This window comes from Podarcis gaigeae (genome assembly GCF_964106915.1).
Source record: "Podarcis gaigeae genome assembly, chromosome: 3".
Classification (NCBI taxonomy): Eukaryota; Metazoa; Chordata; class Lepidosauria; order Squamata; family Lacertidae; genus Podarcis; species Podarcis gaigeae.
Genome location: NC_139680.1, coordinates 53504149 through 53520412, shown reverse-complemented (window position 1 = coordinate 53520412; position 16264 = coordinate 53504149). Strand labels below are relative to the sequence as shown.

The 16264-nt window shown below is 42.7% G+C and overlaps 2 protein-coding genes across 4 annotated transcripts in view; one reads left to right on the top strand and one right to left on the bottom strand.

The window, feature by feature from the left end:
• KPNA5 (karyopherin subunit alpha 5) overlaps positions 1–5958 on the bottom strand; it is an 18854-nt gene extending 12896 nt beyond the window's left edge. The window contains exons 1-5 of the mRNA XM_083731321.1: positions 5678–5958; positions 4044–4177; positions 2511–2612; positions 2331–2430; positions 715–809 (exon numbers count right to left, since the gene is read on the bottom strand). Coding sequence (XP_083587447.1) covers positions 715–809; positions 2331–2430; positions 2511–2612; positions 4044–4177; positions 5678–5681 — 435 coding nt within the window. The 5' untranslated portion in view covers positions 5682–5958. The remainder of the gene's footprint in view (positions 1–714; positions 810–2330; positions 2431–2510; positions 2613–4043; positions 4178–5677) is intronic.
• Positions 5172–16264, top strand: ZUP1 (zinc finger containing ubiquitin peptidase 1). Of its 3 annotated transcripts, none has more exons than XM_083731414.1 (9): positions 5172–5277; positions 8042–8152; positions 9698–9810; positions 10642–10810; positions 11930–12118; positions 12994–13162; positions 13838–13989; positions 15777–15994; positions 16095–16264. In XM_083731414.1, exons 2-9 carry the CDS (start codon positions 8071–8073, stop codon positions 16140–16142), a joined length of 1140 nt encoding a protein of 379 aa, XP_083587540.1. In that variant the 5' UTR covers positions 5172–5277; positions 8042–8070; the 3' UTR covers positions 16143–16264. The 3 variants fall into 3 exon arrangements, with proteins under 3 accessions (XP_083587540.1, XP_083587539.1, XP_083587541.1); XM_083731413.1 differs by lacking the exon at positions 5172–5277 and adding an exon at positions 7148–7389; XM_083731415.1 differs by lacking the exon at positions 5172–5277 and adding an exon at positions 7852–7953.

The following is a 16264-nucleotide window of genomic DNA, read 5'->3' as shown; positions in this document are numbered from 1 at the left end:
TGCAATGAAACATTGGGATATCTCCCAATGGAAGTATTCTGCAAAGCTGCCTCGTAGATGTACTGGGGCACAGATCACAATCTCTCTCCCACAACCAGTATCCCTCCCTAATACAGGAGGGGAGGAGAGAACTAGAAGCATGTGAAAAAAGCAGAATTCAAATCCTTATTTGTTTATATACCCTACAGCTCTTCATTTAAAAAAATAATAACCCCAGGGCAGTTGACACAATGTAACATTAAATTTGAGAAATCAAGTTAACATATACATTTAAGACCCACAAACATATTCAACACAGAGAAAAGCCAATACAGCAGGAGAAAACCTTATCATACAACCACATGACTACAGGAAAAAAGTCAACCATGCAGCTTATGGAGACCCAAAAGCCAAACAAAACAGGCACACTTTCAACTGGTACCAAAACTGAGCCACTGTAAGCACCTGTTGCACCTCCAGAGGCAGGAAATTTCAAATGTAGGATGCTACAATGGAATAAAAGCCCTTCAGGCTCTACCCAAAGGCAAAATTACAAGGAAAGTCAACATGGCTACCTTTAATTTGTATTTTTTATTGTATGTGTGGATTTGTCTCTTCATGTATGGTATGTCTGAGAGAGAAAAAACACCACCATCTCCCAGCAGAAGGATCTGAATTCTTCAAATGTCGACATTTTCCTAATGCCTTAGCACATATATTATTAAGCGAACTCACCTGAAGAGTGCAATTGTCATTCTTTTCTAGAAATTTCACAAATCTCTGCACAACTCCTGGTTTTTGTATGACTTCATCTATTGGAGGATTAGGTTCTGAAAATACAGGTTAATTAGACTGATTAAAACAAACGTTAGGCCAAAGTTCAGCTTGGAGCAGGTTAAAGAAGACAGGAAGGTGCAATTAAGGAAACAGGTAAGCAGCTGATATAGCTGCTAGGCTGCTGGGTTTGGATGAAGAATTCCAAATAACTGTTACTCATAGGGATATAATAAAGTTAAAATGTTGCTAAGATCTCCCTGGGTAAAGGTAAGGTAAGGTAAAGTAAAAATATAACAGATGATCTATGTTTTCCCCAGTCAGTAAAGGAAATAAGCTAATGTTATCAACCAAGAAAATCTAGTTAAACAATAAATCAGCTGAAAGATGACCAATCACATACTGTATATAATTGTATAACCTCAGTGAGTGAGCACAGATGCAAATGGTTAAAACATGAAGAGGTCAGTTGGATTTGACCAAAGCTGCTGCTTGTCCTGTTTTCTAGTTATGAGACATATGTGTCCGAGAAGCCCATAAGTTCTCCTCCTTTCTTTGCTCCTCCATACAATTCTAACATTAATAGTGCCACCGAACACAGGAGATTTGTGGCTAATAGCAATTGGTAAACTTAGCCACAATTCATTTGTCCTATCCTTTGTTGGATCAATGACTAGTCTTGCAAGGTGGGGGGGAAGTTTCAAAATCACGCTCGCTCACACAGCTTCCACAAATTCCAAAAACCGGCACAGGCTTATAGAAGCATGTATATATCTTTGGCAGCTAACACTGGAAATTCAGTTGGCTCAAGGGACAAAAACTGCCACCAGATGCTTCCTTTAAGCCAAGCATAAACCTCCATAATAACTACAAGGAAAGAAGGAGGTTCAAGCTTAACCCACCCTTTTGGCCAGAGCGCATTGTGGCAATTGAACACAGAGTGCCTTTGCCCCTTGAGCCCAAGACAAGCTCCAGTGATAAATGTTGAAAGTGAAAAAGGAAGGGGGAAGTAGAAGCAATCTTTCTTTGTCCCTCAAGCCATTGCAGGGGCTTGATTACTTTGTGGCCATGGGTGCTCAGCTCCTAAGCCCAAAATGAACCTCTCATGGGGCCCAGCAGCATAATCCTGTGGTTGGGATGTGTGTGTTTGTGCGCAAGCAGAGTTCCAAATTATTTTTGTCACTAGTTCAATTTATGAAAATAATTTCAACACAGTTGATACAAATAAGATTACTGCAGTAACAGAACACTCAACTTTGAGTACATCCAATAAAAACAATTAGTTTGAAGTCCCATACAACAAACTAGATGAATTATTGGAGCTGCAAAGAACAGTGGGATATTAAGTGAAGCGTGCAGTTGCTGTCCTGCTACCGTTTTGTTTTGTTTTCATAGAGTGAGTTTTGGCATTCAGCCATTATTTCTGAATGAATACAGGCACTCATGTGATGAAAAACACAGACCACAGTCCAACAAACTGTTTTAAAAATAAATCTGTTCCCCGCCCCCAATGCAATTTGAACCCGTGGGAATAACATTCACAACTTCCATTTTCTATGGAAAAAAATACAAATTACCTTTAGAAAGCAGTTTTCTAAATCTCTGAGTAGCTGCAAGTTGTTGGTCGGGATCTTCTGAGAAAACCATCTGCACTATATCACAGGTAATGACATCTTCCTAAAAAGTAAAAGCCGTTATCACTCTGACATCTTTCAGCTACAACTGTCAAAATGCTCTGTCTGTTGGGGGTAATTTACCTCAGGAATAGGCACTGTAGAGCTCACATCAGGATCCTGGATTGGACTTTCTTGCATTGACTCTTCATTTCCCAGTAGAGCAACATTTCTGCGTTTAAATAACTAAGAAAAAAAAATCAGGTTTGTTTTCAGATTGAGGAGGGAGAGAACTGCATTTAAAATTTGTTTACATAAATAACCCTCAATTTTAAAACCCATTTGATCAACCAACTCCATTTCCAAGTTGTTCAAACACGAAAATCATTCGCTTCCTCTGACAGCCTCTTTAAAATCAGGGATTTTAATATAAGTTTAAGCACACACCCAGTTACATTTTAACTCGATTTGGTAATGATCATAGGCAATGCTGGAAACAGCGAGAGAAGAGCCGGATCAAATTTTGCAGAAGAGGGGAGGCAATAGATATAATTCCACAACCTGAACCTGATCTCAGTCTTGGCTTCCACACATATCTGAACTGGCCGTAGAAGGTTTCCAGTTTAGGCGTATTACACAAACTCCAAAATTCAACATTGTAAACCTAAAGCTATTTTATCTAGTAGCTAATAATTCTCTGTCTCGAGAGTTAGATTTTGGTGGAGGAAGGGAAAAGAGGGCAAATTTACTGTGGACCAATAACTTATTGTCCTGATGTGCCCTACTGCATTTTTCAAACAAATACAGTTCTGACACCAGATGCTGAGAACAAACAAGACGGCAAACACCATCATGTTCTATTTGTGTCCAAATGCACCTGGCAGGCTACTGAAAAACAGCTGCCCTTGGGCTGATCTGCAAGGCAATATCCTCTACAGTTAAAATAAAATATCTTTAAACACTAACACTACTTTTCTAAATGCCAAACCCAAATATATGTGCACAATAGTCACTTACTGTGAACATGGGTCTATATGCAAGTAGAGGAATACCACAAATAAAAACACAGTGGTGTGTTAGCAAATAAGGGCTTTCTTTGGGTAGTAAAAACAACTGACAGTACATCACAAAAGCTGAGGTTTCGTCGGCTCCCTAATGCCTCTTGGTTTAGCAGACTTCGGTAACATACTTCCATATGTATAGATGCATAGTTCTCCTAAACCGAATAATGTCACTTATTTATCTATAAGTCTTTTATTCTGCAATTCAGCCAAAAAAAGGTGGCTAACAAACAAGACAATCACTAAACAACAAACGATCACTAAACAAGACACACATTTAATAACAAAATCCTATGCACCTCTATGCAGAGATAAGTTCCGCTGAATTAAATGAGATTTACTTCCAGGTAACTTGGATTGCAGGCATAGGGCCAGATTCAACTAAGTTGTTGTGCTAGAGAAAGCTAGTGCCAAGACTACTCCCAGGAAAACAAGGCTTTCCCCCTACCGCTACCCCTCAAATCTGCTTGGGAGGGTCAAGAGAATCCCCCCCCCCAAAAAAAAGCACAAGGGAGGAAAGGAAGTGAGCTCTGTCTGGCAAGCAAAAATGCTTGTGCTGATGGAATGATCACCTGAGCGTGATACTGAATCCCTCCCATACTCTTTAAAGACTTACTTGTTCTTCCCTTTTCTGTTTACGAAGCTGAATACCTTCCTCTTCTCTTCGTCGCCGCATCTCTTGGGGATTGAGGGCATTGTTTTTATAACTTTTCATTCTGTAGTGATCCTTTTCTGGGCTTGCCATGGTATCTACAATAAAGAGCAAGAGAATCGATTGCATTTTCTTCTCTGGACTGCCAGTAAAGTCCAAGGTAACAAGAGGCGATAACCTAGGGCCAGTCCACAAATCTATGTGAATGTTTCTTACATGAATTGACATCACAGACTTAATTCAAAGACAAAATGTTCAAAACACCTCAGATACAAGGATCTTCAACTGAATCACTTCAAAAAATTAGGTGCCAGACATCAAATGTATAGTTAGGGTTGCCAGTGGACTAGAAGAAACTAGCCTTTAAGAGTTGCTTGATATACAGTAAGCAGGAGGAAGCTTGTCACAGTGCGTGCATCACATGCTCAAGTCCTCACCTCAAGCTGCTGTTAACAAGACACAATTACAGAAGGACAAAAAGTTGTCACCCCCATACTATTTAAAAATTACGGGCAGCTATTGAATAAATCTGCTCGCCATGGCAAGTGAGGTGCCACCCTCTGGCAAGTGTGACCAGCAGCACTGTCTTCCCATTTTGAAGCTGCAGAGTTGGGTGGAGATTGCTGGACTGTTGCACCATGACACCACTAGCTCCAAAGTTGGGGGGAAGGCTGGGAATTGTATGACAGCTGTGTGGCCAAATCACCCAACACAGCCTTGGTCATTCAGGGCCAGATCTACAAGTCCCAGGGCCCCTGATTACTGACATGTCCCTGATTTCCTCCCTGAAGGAGTGCAAAGTGGCAGGTGGTCCCCTTGGCAAATGTGGAAAGAGGGCCACATTGGGCGCTGCTGCCTGAAGGCTACTGGGGTGTCTTAGTCACCAGGGACCCTCCCGCCTCCCCCCCCCCCCATGGTTTGGGGGGGGGCGCGGTGGCGCTTGACAGGCGACGAGAATTCTTAGAATTCTAGAGCGTGTGAAGAGTGTCGTTTTTGTTGTTTCCCGCAAAAAACCTACCCCTGCCCTACGTCCTGCCTCAAAGGCAACCAGCAAGTACAAATCACCAAAATCAAACGGGCAGATTCCTGGGGAGGAAGCCCGTGCCAGGGGAATCCCCGTCAAAACAAGACGGCCGAGTCCCCGCCTCGTGGAGCACCAGGACCAGCAAGTAGGGGAAGATCGCGTGAAAAAACGATGGTAAGAATAGCACTTGCAAACCAGTTATTAATATAGACAGATATATATGTGTGCGCGCGCGTGCATATGCCCTATATATACACATATTTGCTCGAAAATGACTCCCACCGATGTCAGTGTGGATTACGCGCACAGGACCGCAGCCATGAGTTGCCCGTGGGCTTTCCACCCGAACGCAACAGCCCAAAAAGGGGGTGGGGAGGGGGGTGCAGCACTGTTCCGCACGCCTGTGGGTCGGCAGGAGATATGGAAGCAGCGCCAGCGTCCTTTAAAAGAAATAGGGATGCGGAGGCAGCAAAGCGTCCCTTGCATTTTGAGCCATCCTCCTTTCCTCCCGCCCCCCCGGAATCCAGTGGCAGGAAGGAGCTCGCCCCGCGCCCCTTCCTTCACACTCACGCACCCATTGCGGGCAGCCCCCCGCCGCTTTCCCCTCCGCAGAGTAGCAGAGCGGGCAGATTCGCCGTCCAAGATGGCGGCTCCAGGCGCGCCGAAGAAGCCGGTCCCTCCTCTTCTATCTCCCCTCCGCCCAGCACCGCCAGGGCGCGCGCGCGGAGGGGGAACGGAGCCGCCAATGGCGAGAAACAGGGCTCGCGGTTCTCCCGCAGCCCACGGAAGGCACGCCCATAGAGCTAGGCAGCAGCGGAAGAGCGACACGCGGCTCTCAGCTCGCGGGTTAACTAGGTGACGTTTTGCTCCGCCTGCGGGGAAAAAGCAGAGCGAAACAAGGCACAGGCGCGACGGAACGTGTAGAGTGCGCATCATGCAGCAGAGCTCTGGACCGGGCTGTTTGGTGATCGAAACCACCATAATAACCCCTTCCCAGCTACCCATAAGAGGGAGATAAAGGCGCTCTCGTGAGAGGGGTGGGAGAAGGAGTCGGTCGGTTTCTATCGTTGCAGGGAAGTGATTAATTGGCTCGCAGTGCCGGATTTACATATAAGCTAAACAAGCTAAAGCTTAGGGCCCCACTTTTGGGGCCCCCAAAAAATATAAAGGGGAAAAAACTGAATGTAAATTTCCAAAATATAAGATTAAAAACATAAAACCTACATACAGCAACTGTGTTTTGTGTTGTGTAGGCTCTTACGATGTAAATAATGGGCCATGCCTGCTAGCCTGCTTCCTAAAATATCACTGGTTTGCTCATTTCTATATATAGGGTGTCTACATTCTGCATGGACTGGTTGCATATATTCATATAGCATATATTCAACACACAAAAAACAGCGACAATTTGTTGTTGACAAAGGGCAGCTGGACATATAAGGCGCCATTACTTTCAGTAGCTTAGGGCCTCAGCAAACCTAAATCCGGCCCTGTAAATATACGCTAGTAAAGAAGGACTAACAGTGCAGTCCTAACCATGTCTACTCAGAAGCCCTTTTGCGTTCCATGACCCCCCCACCTAATTATACTTTAGAGAGCTTCAAAGAGGAAACTAAATATAAGCAAGAAAGAGATCTCTGTAGGTCAGTTTTCCGCAACCTGGTACCTTACTGGATATTTTTGGGCTGCAACTGTTGCACGACTTTCGGTCCAAATCATATCCAGTAGGTTGCGAAAAACTAAAAGAAGTTTAGTTTAGAAGTTCGCTCTCTGGCTTATACTTCGTTTCCTTCGTGGAATTCTGCAGGAACCAGCATCCTGTCTCCGCAACCAGATGATGCCTACGGGAAGTCCGCGCAGTAGGATGGGAGCTGTAGCTCAAAGCATCTCCACGGCACCTCGTTGGGGAAAGCCAACATACACTTTTCTGGGGAGCGTGCGTAAACTGCGCGTGCGTAAGGGTCGGGTTACACAGCGGCTGCCTGTGAAACGAAAGTGTAGGCTTGTTTCCATTTTTAGTAAGTCTAGGAGTCACGTGAAAGGATAGAGCCGGGAGAGCGCGTCTGGGCGACGTATGCCGTGGGCTCTTCTCCGCTCGCGCTGGGCTCCTGGCAGCCGCCGTAGGTGTCGAGGTGTTTATATCCGCCTCGTGCAGAGGGAGCGTGGCTCCCGCCGGGAAGGGCGCAGAGATGGAGTTCTCCGGCAAAGCCCGGCAGGGACAGCAGCGGCTTCTGCAGGGGGCCCCGTCCGCTGGCGCCCGCGCACCGCCGCCTTCTCCCGCCCGCGGTGAGTGAGACCTGGAGGGATGTCGCTTCACATTTCAGAGCTGTCTGGCTTGAAAATGAATCATTTGCGTGCGGAGTGTCGAGAGAGACGTGCGACCGCACTTTCACGCGTGCGAGTCGCCCGCTAGATTGATATGCACGTGGGAACCGTCTCTGGTCGGAATATGGGTCTGGCTTTATAAACGCCAGGCGCTTATGTAGGGCAGCAGGATCCACCGTGCTCTCGTGCTACCTGCGAGCATGAGAGCAGAGCCTCTCTCATATATATATGCCTATGAGCTCTGACGCTCATAGGTGTGTGTGTGTATGGGGGGTGAGGGGCAAAAGGAGCTTGGCCCTCAATTTCCAAACTCTCTTCATTAATATATACTGTACTGTTGTTGTTTTTCCTTTGCCCATACACAATATCTTCAAAGCACACTAAAAACAGTCTTTCCCTTGGTCTGAGTACTTCAGTTTATTCCTCACAGAGCTACAATTTTAAGGCATTGGGAGCTCCAAGCCATCTAGCACTCAAGAGCAGTAACTACCAAGGGACTCCCCCAAACTTGGAACTGCCTTTTAGGTATGAGCTTAGCAAGCAAGCATTTCTTTCCAACAGAAGAATATGCAATGACCTCATCATTTACTCTTAATACTTTGCTTTAATGCAGAAAATGATCAGGAGCTGTATGAATGCCCAATGTGCAACCTTGTTTGTACTGATTACCCAATACTGCAGGAACATGTTGAATTACACTTGGAGGAATGCACCTTTTTAGAAGGTAAGGGGAAGATTCCAAAATAGGAAAGACATATTTTGTGTATTGACGAAAGATGTAATGTTTCATTCAGGAGAAGCTGGTATTATCCAAATAATGCAAGGTAACATGAAATCATATGACTTGGAACTTCATATATCATGCTAAAAAAGTAGAAAACAATGCAGTATAACAACAACAACACTTTCAGAACTGGTAGCAAGTTTGTTTTGTATGTCTCTTTCCTCTAAAGCTAGAGACTGTATTAGTAGAGACACCTAAATAGCATATATCTGTGCCCTGGGTGGATAAAAAAACTGAATTAAAGAAGACATTTGAGGAGTTGATTAAAACACAAATCACATATTTTTGTTTTTTAACATAGCACGGTTAAATCTGAATACAAGCATAAGCAACTTCTTAAAAGTCGAATCAGTGGCCTTCAATCAAATGAAATGAGTTAAGGCTGCCTTAAAAGAAATAACTGTTTTGGGCACAAGTGAGGTACTTATCATGGTTTTGGTACTGGGAACCAAGGATTGGTTAGTCACCACAGGCACAGAGATCCAGGCCCTGGATCTACAATCGTGTTTGTATGTCATTGAGAGGATTACCCCCTAAGCCCATTTTGGTGGACTCTGCAACTTGACCGGTTCCCAAATTATCAATATTATGGACTGCAAGAAGATCAAACCTATCCATTCTGAAGGAAATCATCCCTGAGTGCTAAATGGAAGGACAGATTGTGAAGCTGAGGCTCCAATACTATGGCACCTCATGAGAAGAGAAGACTCCCTGGAAAAGACCCTGATGTTGGGAAAGAGAAGGGGAGAAGGGGACAAGGAGAAGGGGACAACAGAGGACGCGATGTTTGGATAGTGTTCTCGAAGCTACCAGCATGAGTTTGACCAAACTGCGGGAGGCTCTACCAAGGAATTAACTTACTGGTCCTTACTTCTCAAAAATGCTGGGTCCTTAGCTAAACAGACAGGTACAAATGGGCTGCAATGAGCAAAATCTCCGCAGCATTAGCTACTATTCATTTGTGGGCTCAGGATGGGTGTGGTGCAAGGCATTACAGATATGCTGTGTAGAGGAAATGAAACAGAAAGCAGCAAGGTTAGACAGACATATATTTTGTTCATTTACAGCTAAATAGAGCATTCATATTAATGTGTTTAACCAATTTGTATGTATCATAATATCTGAACTACAAGTGAGAAGCTGGGTTTAAATCTGTGATCTAGGTGACTAGGAATGGTATTAAATAATACATTCTGCCTAGGAATGTAGGTAATTGAAGTTGCAATTCTGTACACTCTTTGCTAGACGTCAGCCCAATATAAGCACAATGGGACTTAGCTTCTCAGTAAATGGACATAGGATTGTGCTGCAAATTTAAAACATACAGGTTATTGATAAAAACCTGGAATTTTCAGAAATATTCAACATCATCAAAATATGGCAGGTCTTCTATGGGAAACGTAATGTACAACATAACCAATTGTTATGTGGCTGTAGCTCCGAAATATTCATTAGACTTTTATTTTATATAATATTGCATGACAGTGGAAAGAAACTTGACTGACCTAGAATTGGCACAGCATCTCCAGAATGAGGAAGACAGGCAAAGAAGAGCAGCAGCAGCAAAACAAGAAAGAGAAGATTTCCAAAAGCTACAGGTGTGGTATCGGTGTTCTAGTTGCAATGTACTTCGGTATAGCTTGTAAATATATGGAGTGTTTTGTAAATATGTGATACATTTATGTATTTCTTTTGTGCATAAAGAATTAATGTTTATCGTTAAGTGTCTCTTGGTAGCAGTTGGTTGAGGAGAGAGCCTAATGCCTTTGGTCAGGATGCATTTTATAAGCTAGGTCAGAGGTTCCCAAACTTTAAAAGGAAAACTGTAGAGACAAGTGTGCAGAGACTTCCAGCGTTCAGAGGTTACAAGTAGAAATGTGAGTAATTTCTCTTCTGAGAATTCATCACAAAGAATGACTCTGTAGATAATTGGCTGTTTCTTATTAATTATCATGGAATCTTGTGCCTAGATTTTTCAAGCTGTACTATCCTAGTTCAGAAGCAGTACAAAATGCAATATTTATTCTTATTTCTTTAGAGAAATACCATAAAGAGTGCATATGAGTGTGTGTGTGTGTATGTATACCATAAAGTGTGTGTGTGTGTGTGTGTGTGTGTGTAGATATATATAATTTATTAAGTTTATTAGTCACTTGCTCTCTAAAAGGTCCCCAATGACATTGAAAAATACATACATGAATACATCATACCATTGAAAAAGGGTATTCTGATTATAGTTACTACAAAGGTTCCGCTTAACCCTTAAATGGGCAGCTTTGTGTTCTGAATCAACTTCCATGGTTCTCTTGCATTCTCTCCTCTGTGCAAGGTTGAAGCAGGATTGCATGCGCTAACAATTCTTCTTTCTCCAGGAACTGCTAAGACTTCTTATTGCTTAAAGGCTTAAAAGTATAATATATCCTTAACAGAGGCAATACGGCTTGGATGGCTCCGGGGGATATAAGCAGCAGTCACTAAAAAATATGGAAAAGGAAGTGGCTTTTGGGAGAATGACCCCATCTGACTATCACAGGAGAAAAGCTGACATGATGGAATCTCTGGCTTTTGGTATTGATGATGGAAAGACAAAGACTTCGGGTGAGTAATTAAAAATGTGTGAGTTTCTTCAAAGGTCTGACTGAGGTGTCTAAAAATCATTTTGCCAAAAGCCATTGTTCAATAAGTGTGCTGCAGATTGCAAAATAATTTTTTTCTGCCTGCAGAGAAATAAGAGTATGGACTTTAGACAGGAGCTAAGTCTTTTCGTCTTGCGATGTTTTTCGTCTTGCGAAGCACGGTCTGTCGCAACTGCGCCTCTTCAAGCGGCTTTAGGAAAAAAGCGAACAAACTCGCAAGACGTTTTCGTCTTGCAAAGCAAGCCCATAGGGAAATTCGTCTTGCGAAGCGACGCAAAAACCGAAAAACCCTTTTGTCTTGCGCGTTTTTCGCTTTGCGAGGCATTCGTCTTGCGGGGCACCACTGTATATGGTAGGCTTGCTATCTAGCTAAGGGTGAATGATTTCATAAAACTTCCTCAGTAATTATGACCAAATGCTGTCTTGTTTCTGCTTGGTTCGCAGTATCTTAATATATTACACCTAGTCTCCTGTAATGATTTGACACCTTCATTAAGGAAACATTCTGCTTAAATAAAGCTGTACAGTGGTGGTGACTGGCTGTTTGCCTTGTCAGCCCTTCAAACTTGCAACTTCCTTTTCTGATGGCACACTCGTGATCACAGGTTTCACATATTATATCTTTACTCTTGGCTTCAGGCAGTTCTTCTTGCGTGACTACTTTGCCACTCTTGTGGTTTTTGCCAGATTTTTCACCTTTTAACCATTGGTTTAGCTTCAAAATTGAGATAATCATTAAATTCACTCATGCTGTGTGTCACTTACTTTGCACTCTTAGTTGCATGTGCCTTAGTCTCTCTCCATTCACCATAAGGCCTTGGACAACTTGCCTAACACAGGATAGTAAATCTATAGCTGAGGAACAGGCTTGGAGCCATGTCTTCTGTCAGCATGTTAAACTATTCACTACTTGTTCCCTGCTCTTTGTACAGTTATGTAGAATTTGGCAGTCATTATTATTACTTTTTTCATACTGGTTGCATCTTGCAAATTTGTGTGACTGTTGTTGATGTATCATCAGTAAATAGACTTGCATAAACTTAAGTCTCTTTCTCTCCCTGTCTCCCCTTTTTAAAACCAGGAATTACTGAAGTACTGTGCCAGTACTATCAGAATGAATGTAAAGACATAAAGCGTGTATGGCTTTCTACAGGAGTAGATCACTTCCATTGTTCTTTAGGAGACAGAGGTTGGGGCTGCGGTTATAGGAACTTCCAAATGCTTCTTTCTTCCCTCTTGAGGAACAGTACCTATGAAGAATGCTTGAAAGGTGGGTATTTTTGCATGGAATTGTGCTGCCAGTGGCACATTTACCAGCCTGAGCGCTTGCTAAAAATGTGTTCCTATGCTGATGTATATTACAATATCTGCATCATATAGGTTAAAAATTGGTGGATACAAGAACAGTTTTTTCAATTTTATAGCTTGAAAATGAACCTGCAGAATATGAACCTTTCCCTGTCCAGATCATAACTTCCTTAGGCCTTTTGTTGTTTAGTTGTTTAGTCGTGTCCGACTCTTCGTGACCCCATGGACCAGAGCACACCAGGCACTCCTGTCTTCCACCGCCTCCCGCAGTTTGGTCAGGCTCATGTTTGTAGCTTCGAGAACACTGTCCAACCATCTCGTCCTCTGTCGTCCCCTTCTCCTTGTGCCCTCAACCTTTCCCAACATCAGGGTCTTTTCCAGGGAGTCTTCTCTTCTCATGAGGTGGCCAAAGTATTGGAGCCTCAGCTTCACGATCTGTCCTTCCAGTGAGCATTCAGGGCTGATTTCCTTAAGAATGCATAGGTTTGATCTTCTTGCAGTTCATGGGACTCTCAAGAGTCTCCTCCAGCACCATAATTCAAAAGCATCAATTTTTCGGCGATCAGCCTTCTTGATGGTCCAGCTCTCACTTCCATACATCACTACTGGGAAAACCATGGCTTTAAGTATACGTCCTTAGGCCTTACTTGGGCTCAGGTCTAGGGGAAGTCCTTCCCACTGATATCATTTTTTGCTGGAAAGCTTTTATGTCAAACAAGAGGAAGTAATTCCCCAACAGTAAAGGCCGTCCCACTTCAGGACACTTAGAAATCTATTGTAACTTTGGTTTTGCCTTTTCATAGCTGCAACGTGAATGTTGTCCCGTTGTGGTTTTAGATAATTCATCAATTCCATGCATTCCAAAAATTCAGTCATTGATTGAAGATGCTTGGAAAGAAGGCTTTGACCCACAAGGAGCTTCTCACTTCAACAGCAGATTACATGGAACTAAGGCATGGATAGGAGCATGTGAAATTTATTCACTTTTAACTTCTCTCAGGATAAAGTAAGTGCTGCCTATTAAAGGAAGTAAAAAGGTTTTAGTTTTAAGCACATGACACCAATTATGAGAGTGATTTTATGTGAATATCACAGAAATTCAAGTTCGAACTGGTCCTATATAGAGATTGCATTTCCAGAATAAGAACATGAAATACTTAAGGGAAAAATTGTGCTGGCAATTGGTCAATCAGTTGCCTAGGAACTTCCTCCTTGCATCTTTCCTTGCAACTCTCTTTTTAAAAGAAGATTGCTACTTCCAAAGTTCTTCCAAGTATAAATGGTGCAAAGTTATTGCTTGCTATAGCATGCTTTCATTTCAATGGCTTGAGTTTCATACCAAGAAAAAGTATAAGCTGTATATTTATTTATAAAATATATATCCCGTTCATTAGTGTTTCAAATCAGGGCGGGTAACAATTAGGTAGTAAAAAAAGAAGGAAAAAGCCATTGCAGGAAGGGTTTTTTTTTAAGTATCAAGTAAAAGATCACTCTCACACTAGGGGGAGCTGTGTACTTGAAGTAATATGTGCTACTACAAACTCACAAATGTGACCATTGTTCTTACAGCCGAGGCAAAAAAATTATAACAGTGGTAGAACTTGGTGACTAATGCACTAAACAAAAGATGCTATCTGACATTGTAACAGTTTATAAAGGCTTCATTTAAACTGCATTATAGGTGTCAGGTCATTGATTTTCACCAGCCAACAGGCCCTGCAGGAACACATCCTCGTTTGTTGGAGTGGGTTTTCAACTATTACTCGGCAGACAAGGAAAACAGTGCAAAGGTTGTGTGTACTCCTAAGCCACCAATCTACCTTCAGCACCAAGGTCAGCGAAACTTTCCACTTCTCTCTTTTCTAAACATGAAGCTGTGTTACTCATGTATTGCTGGTGTCCCCATGTCCAGTTTTTTGTTTTATGAATTACGCTTCCTGGAAGAGCAGCACAATGTCTTCTTAACTGTAATTCTCAAATATAATTCTATTATTTATTTCATAAAATTTAAACACTGCTCACTTGTAAAAACAAAAACAAAAAAACCTCCTCAAAGTAGTTTACAAAAAAGATTGTAATTGTAGACCACAAGCTTAACATGAGTCAACAGTGTGGTGTAGCAGGGGTGGGAAGAAAGCAAATTCTATCCTATGTTGTATCAACAAAATTATAGTGTCCCAATCAAGGGAAGTCATGTTGTTGTTTAGTCGTTTAGTCGTGTCCGACTCTTCGTCTTCTACTACCTCCCGTAGTTTGGTCAGACTCATGTCCGTAGCTTCGAGAACGCTGTCCAACCATCTTGTCCTCTGCCGCCCCCTTCTCCTTGTGCCCTCCATCTTTTCCAGCATCAGGGTCTTTTCCAGGGAGTCTTCTCTTCTCATGAGGTGGCCAAAGTACTGGAGCCTCAGCTTCACGATCTGCCCTTCCAGTGAGCACTCAGGGCTGATTTCCTTAAGAATGGATACGTTTGATCTTCTTGCAGTCCATGGGACTCTCAAGAGTCTCCTCCAGCACCATAATTCAAAAGCATAAGGAAAAGGAAAAGCAAGTCATAGTAGTTCTCTATTCTGCCTTGGTCAGAGCACACCTGGAGTACAGTGACCAATTCTGGATACCACAATTTAAGGAGGATATTTACAAGCTGGAACGTTTGCAGAGGGTGCCCAAGATGACCAGGAGTCTAGAAACTAAGCCTTATGAGGAACGGTTGAGGGAGTTATGTTTAGCCCAGATAAGGGGAGACTGAAAGGAGATGTGATAGCCATCTTCAAATATTTAAAGGGCTGCCACATGTGGAGGATGGAACGAGTTTGTTTTCTCCTGCTCTGGAGACTATAGCCCATAGGTAGGCAAACTAAGGCCCGGGGGCCGGATCCGACCCAATCTCCTCCTAAATCCGTCCCACGGACGGGCCAGGAATCAGCGTGTTTTTACATGAGTAGAATGTGTCCTTTTATTTAAAATGCATCTCTGGGTTATTTGTGGGGCAAAGGAATTTGTTCACCCCCCGCAAAAAAAATAGTCCGGCCCCCCACAAGGTCTGAGGGACAGGGGACCGGCACCTGCTGAAAAAGTTTGCTGACCCCTGCTAGCCTAAACCAATAGATTCAAATTACAAGAAAGGAGATCCCAACTAAACACCAGAAAGAACTTTCTGATAGTAAAAGCTGTTTGACAGTGGAACTGTCTCCCACAAGAGGTGGTGGACTCTCCTTACTTGGAGATTTTAGGCAGAGGTTGGATGGCCATTTGTCATGTATGTTGTAGTTGAGATTCCTGCATTGCAGGGGGTCAGACTAGTGGGGTTTTTTTTTTTGTGTGTGTGTGTGTGTGTGTGTGTGTGTGTTTTGGTATATTAACAGATTTGAGGGGATGGCTTGTGTTATGAGCTGCTTTGAAAGTCAGAGAGAAAATGGTAGATTTTTAAAATAAAACTTACCTGAAAAAGACATTTATACAAGTAGTTTGTTTTTATAACAATTACAATTATCTATGTAAGCATTGAGTTATATATTGCAATTCTGTACAGCAGTTTGGGGTTTTGCTTAAGGGGTTCGTAGACCGTGTGTTAGCAGAAATGTATACTTGATGGGTGTGTTGTTTTTTTTTTAAAAAAATAGGTCATAGTCGTACTATTATTGGAATAGAAGAAAGGAAGAACAAAACTGTGTGCCTACTGATGTTCGATCCAGGTTGCCCCTCACAAGAGATGCAAAAACTCTTAAAAGGCATAGATGGGAACAGTCTCAGATTGCTTCGAAGATTTGTGGGCAGCTTAAAACATAAACAGTATCAGCTTGTGGCCATAGACGGTGTACTGTCAGCGGAGGAAAAAGTTGTGAGTATTACAGATAAGAGCCCATCTGATTAAATATCTTAGTGATCTACTGTGGTGTAAGTAAAAGTGTCAACGCTAACTCTTGTTTGTCTCCCACAAGACTCGTAGGCAGGCTTCTCAGCGCTTCGTGGCTCAGCGGATTTCTTGAAATTAGGAATCCTGAAGAATATCAAGGAAGCTGCAGGAGAGATTCTGGTGCATTCACATCGGTTCTTGAACAATGTACATACAACTTTTTAAGACTTAAAAATAAACGTTGGGGGAAAATGA

Coding starts and splice junctions, on each gene's coding strand:
- ZUP1 (XM_083731413.1), top strand. CDS start 7,293: ATGGAGTTCTCCGGCAAAGCCCGGCAGGGACAGCAGCGGCTTCTGCAG. Junction 7,390..8,041: donor GCCGCCTTCTCCCGCCCGCG/GTGAGTGAGACC, acceptor GCTTTAATGCAG/AAAATGATCAGGAGCTGTAT. Junction 13,990..15,776: donor AATCTACCTTCAGCACCAAG/GTCAGCGAAACT, acceptor TTAAAAAAATAG/GTCATAGTCGTACTATTATT.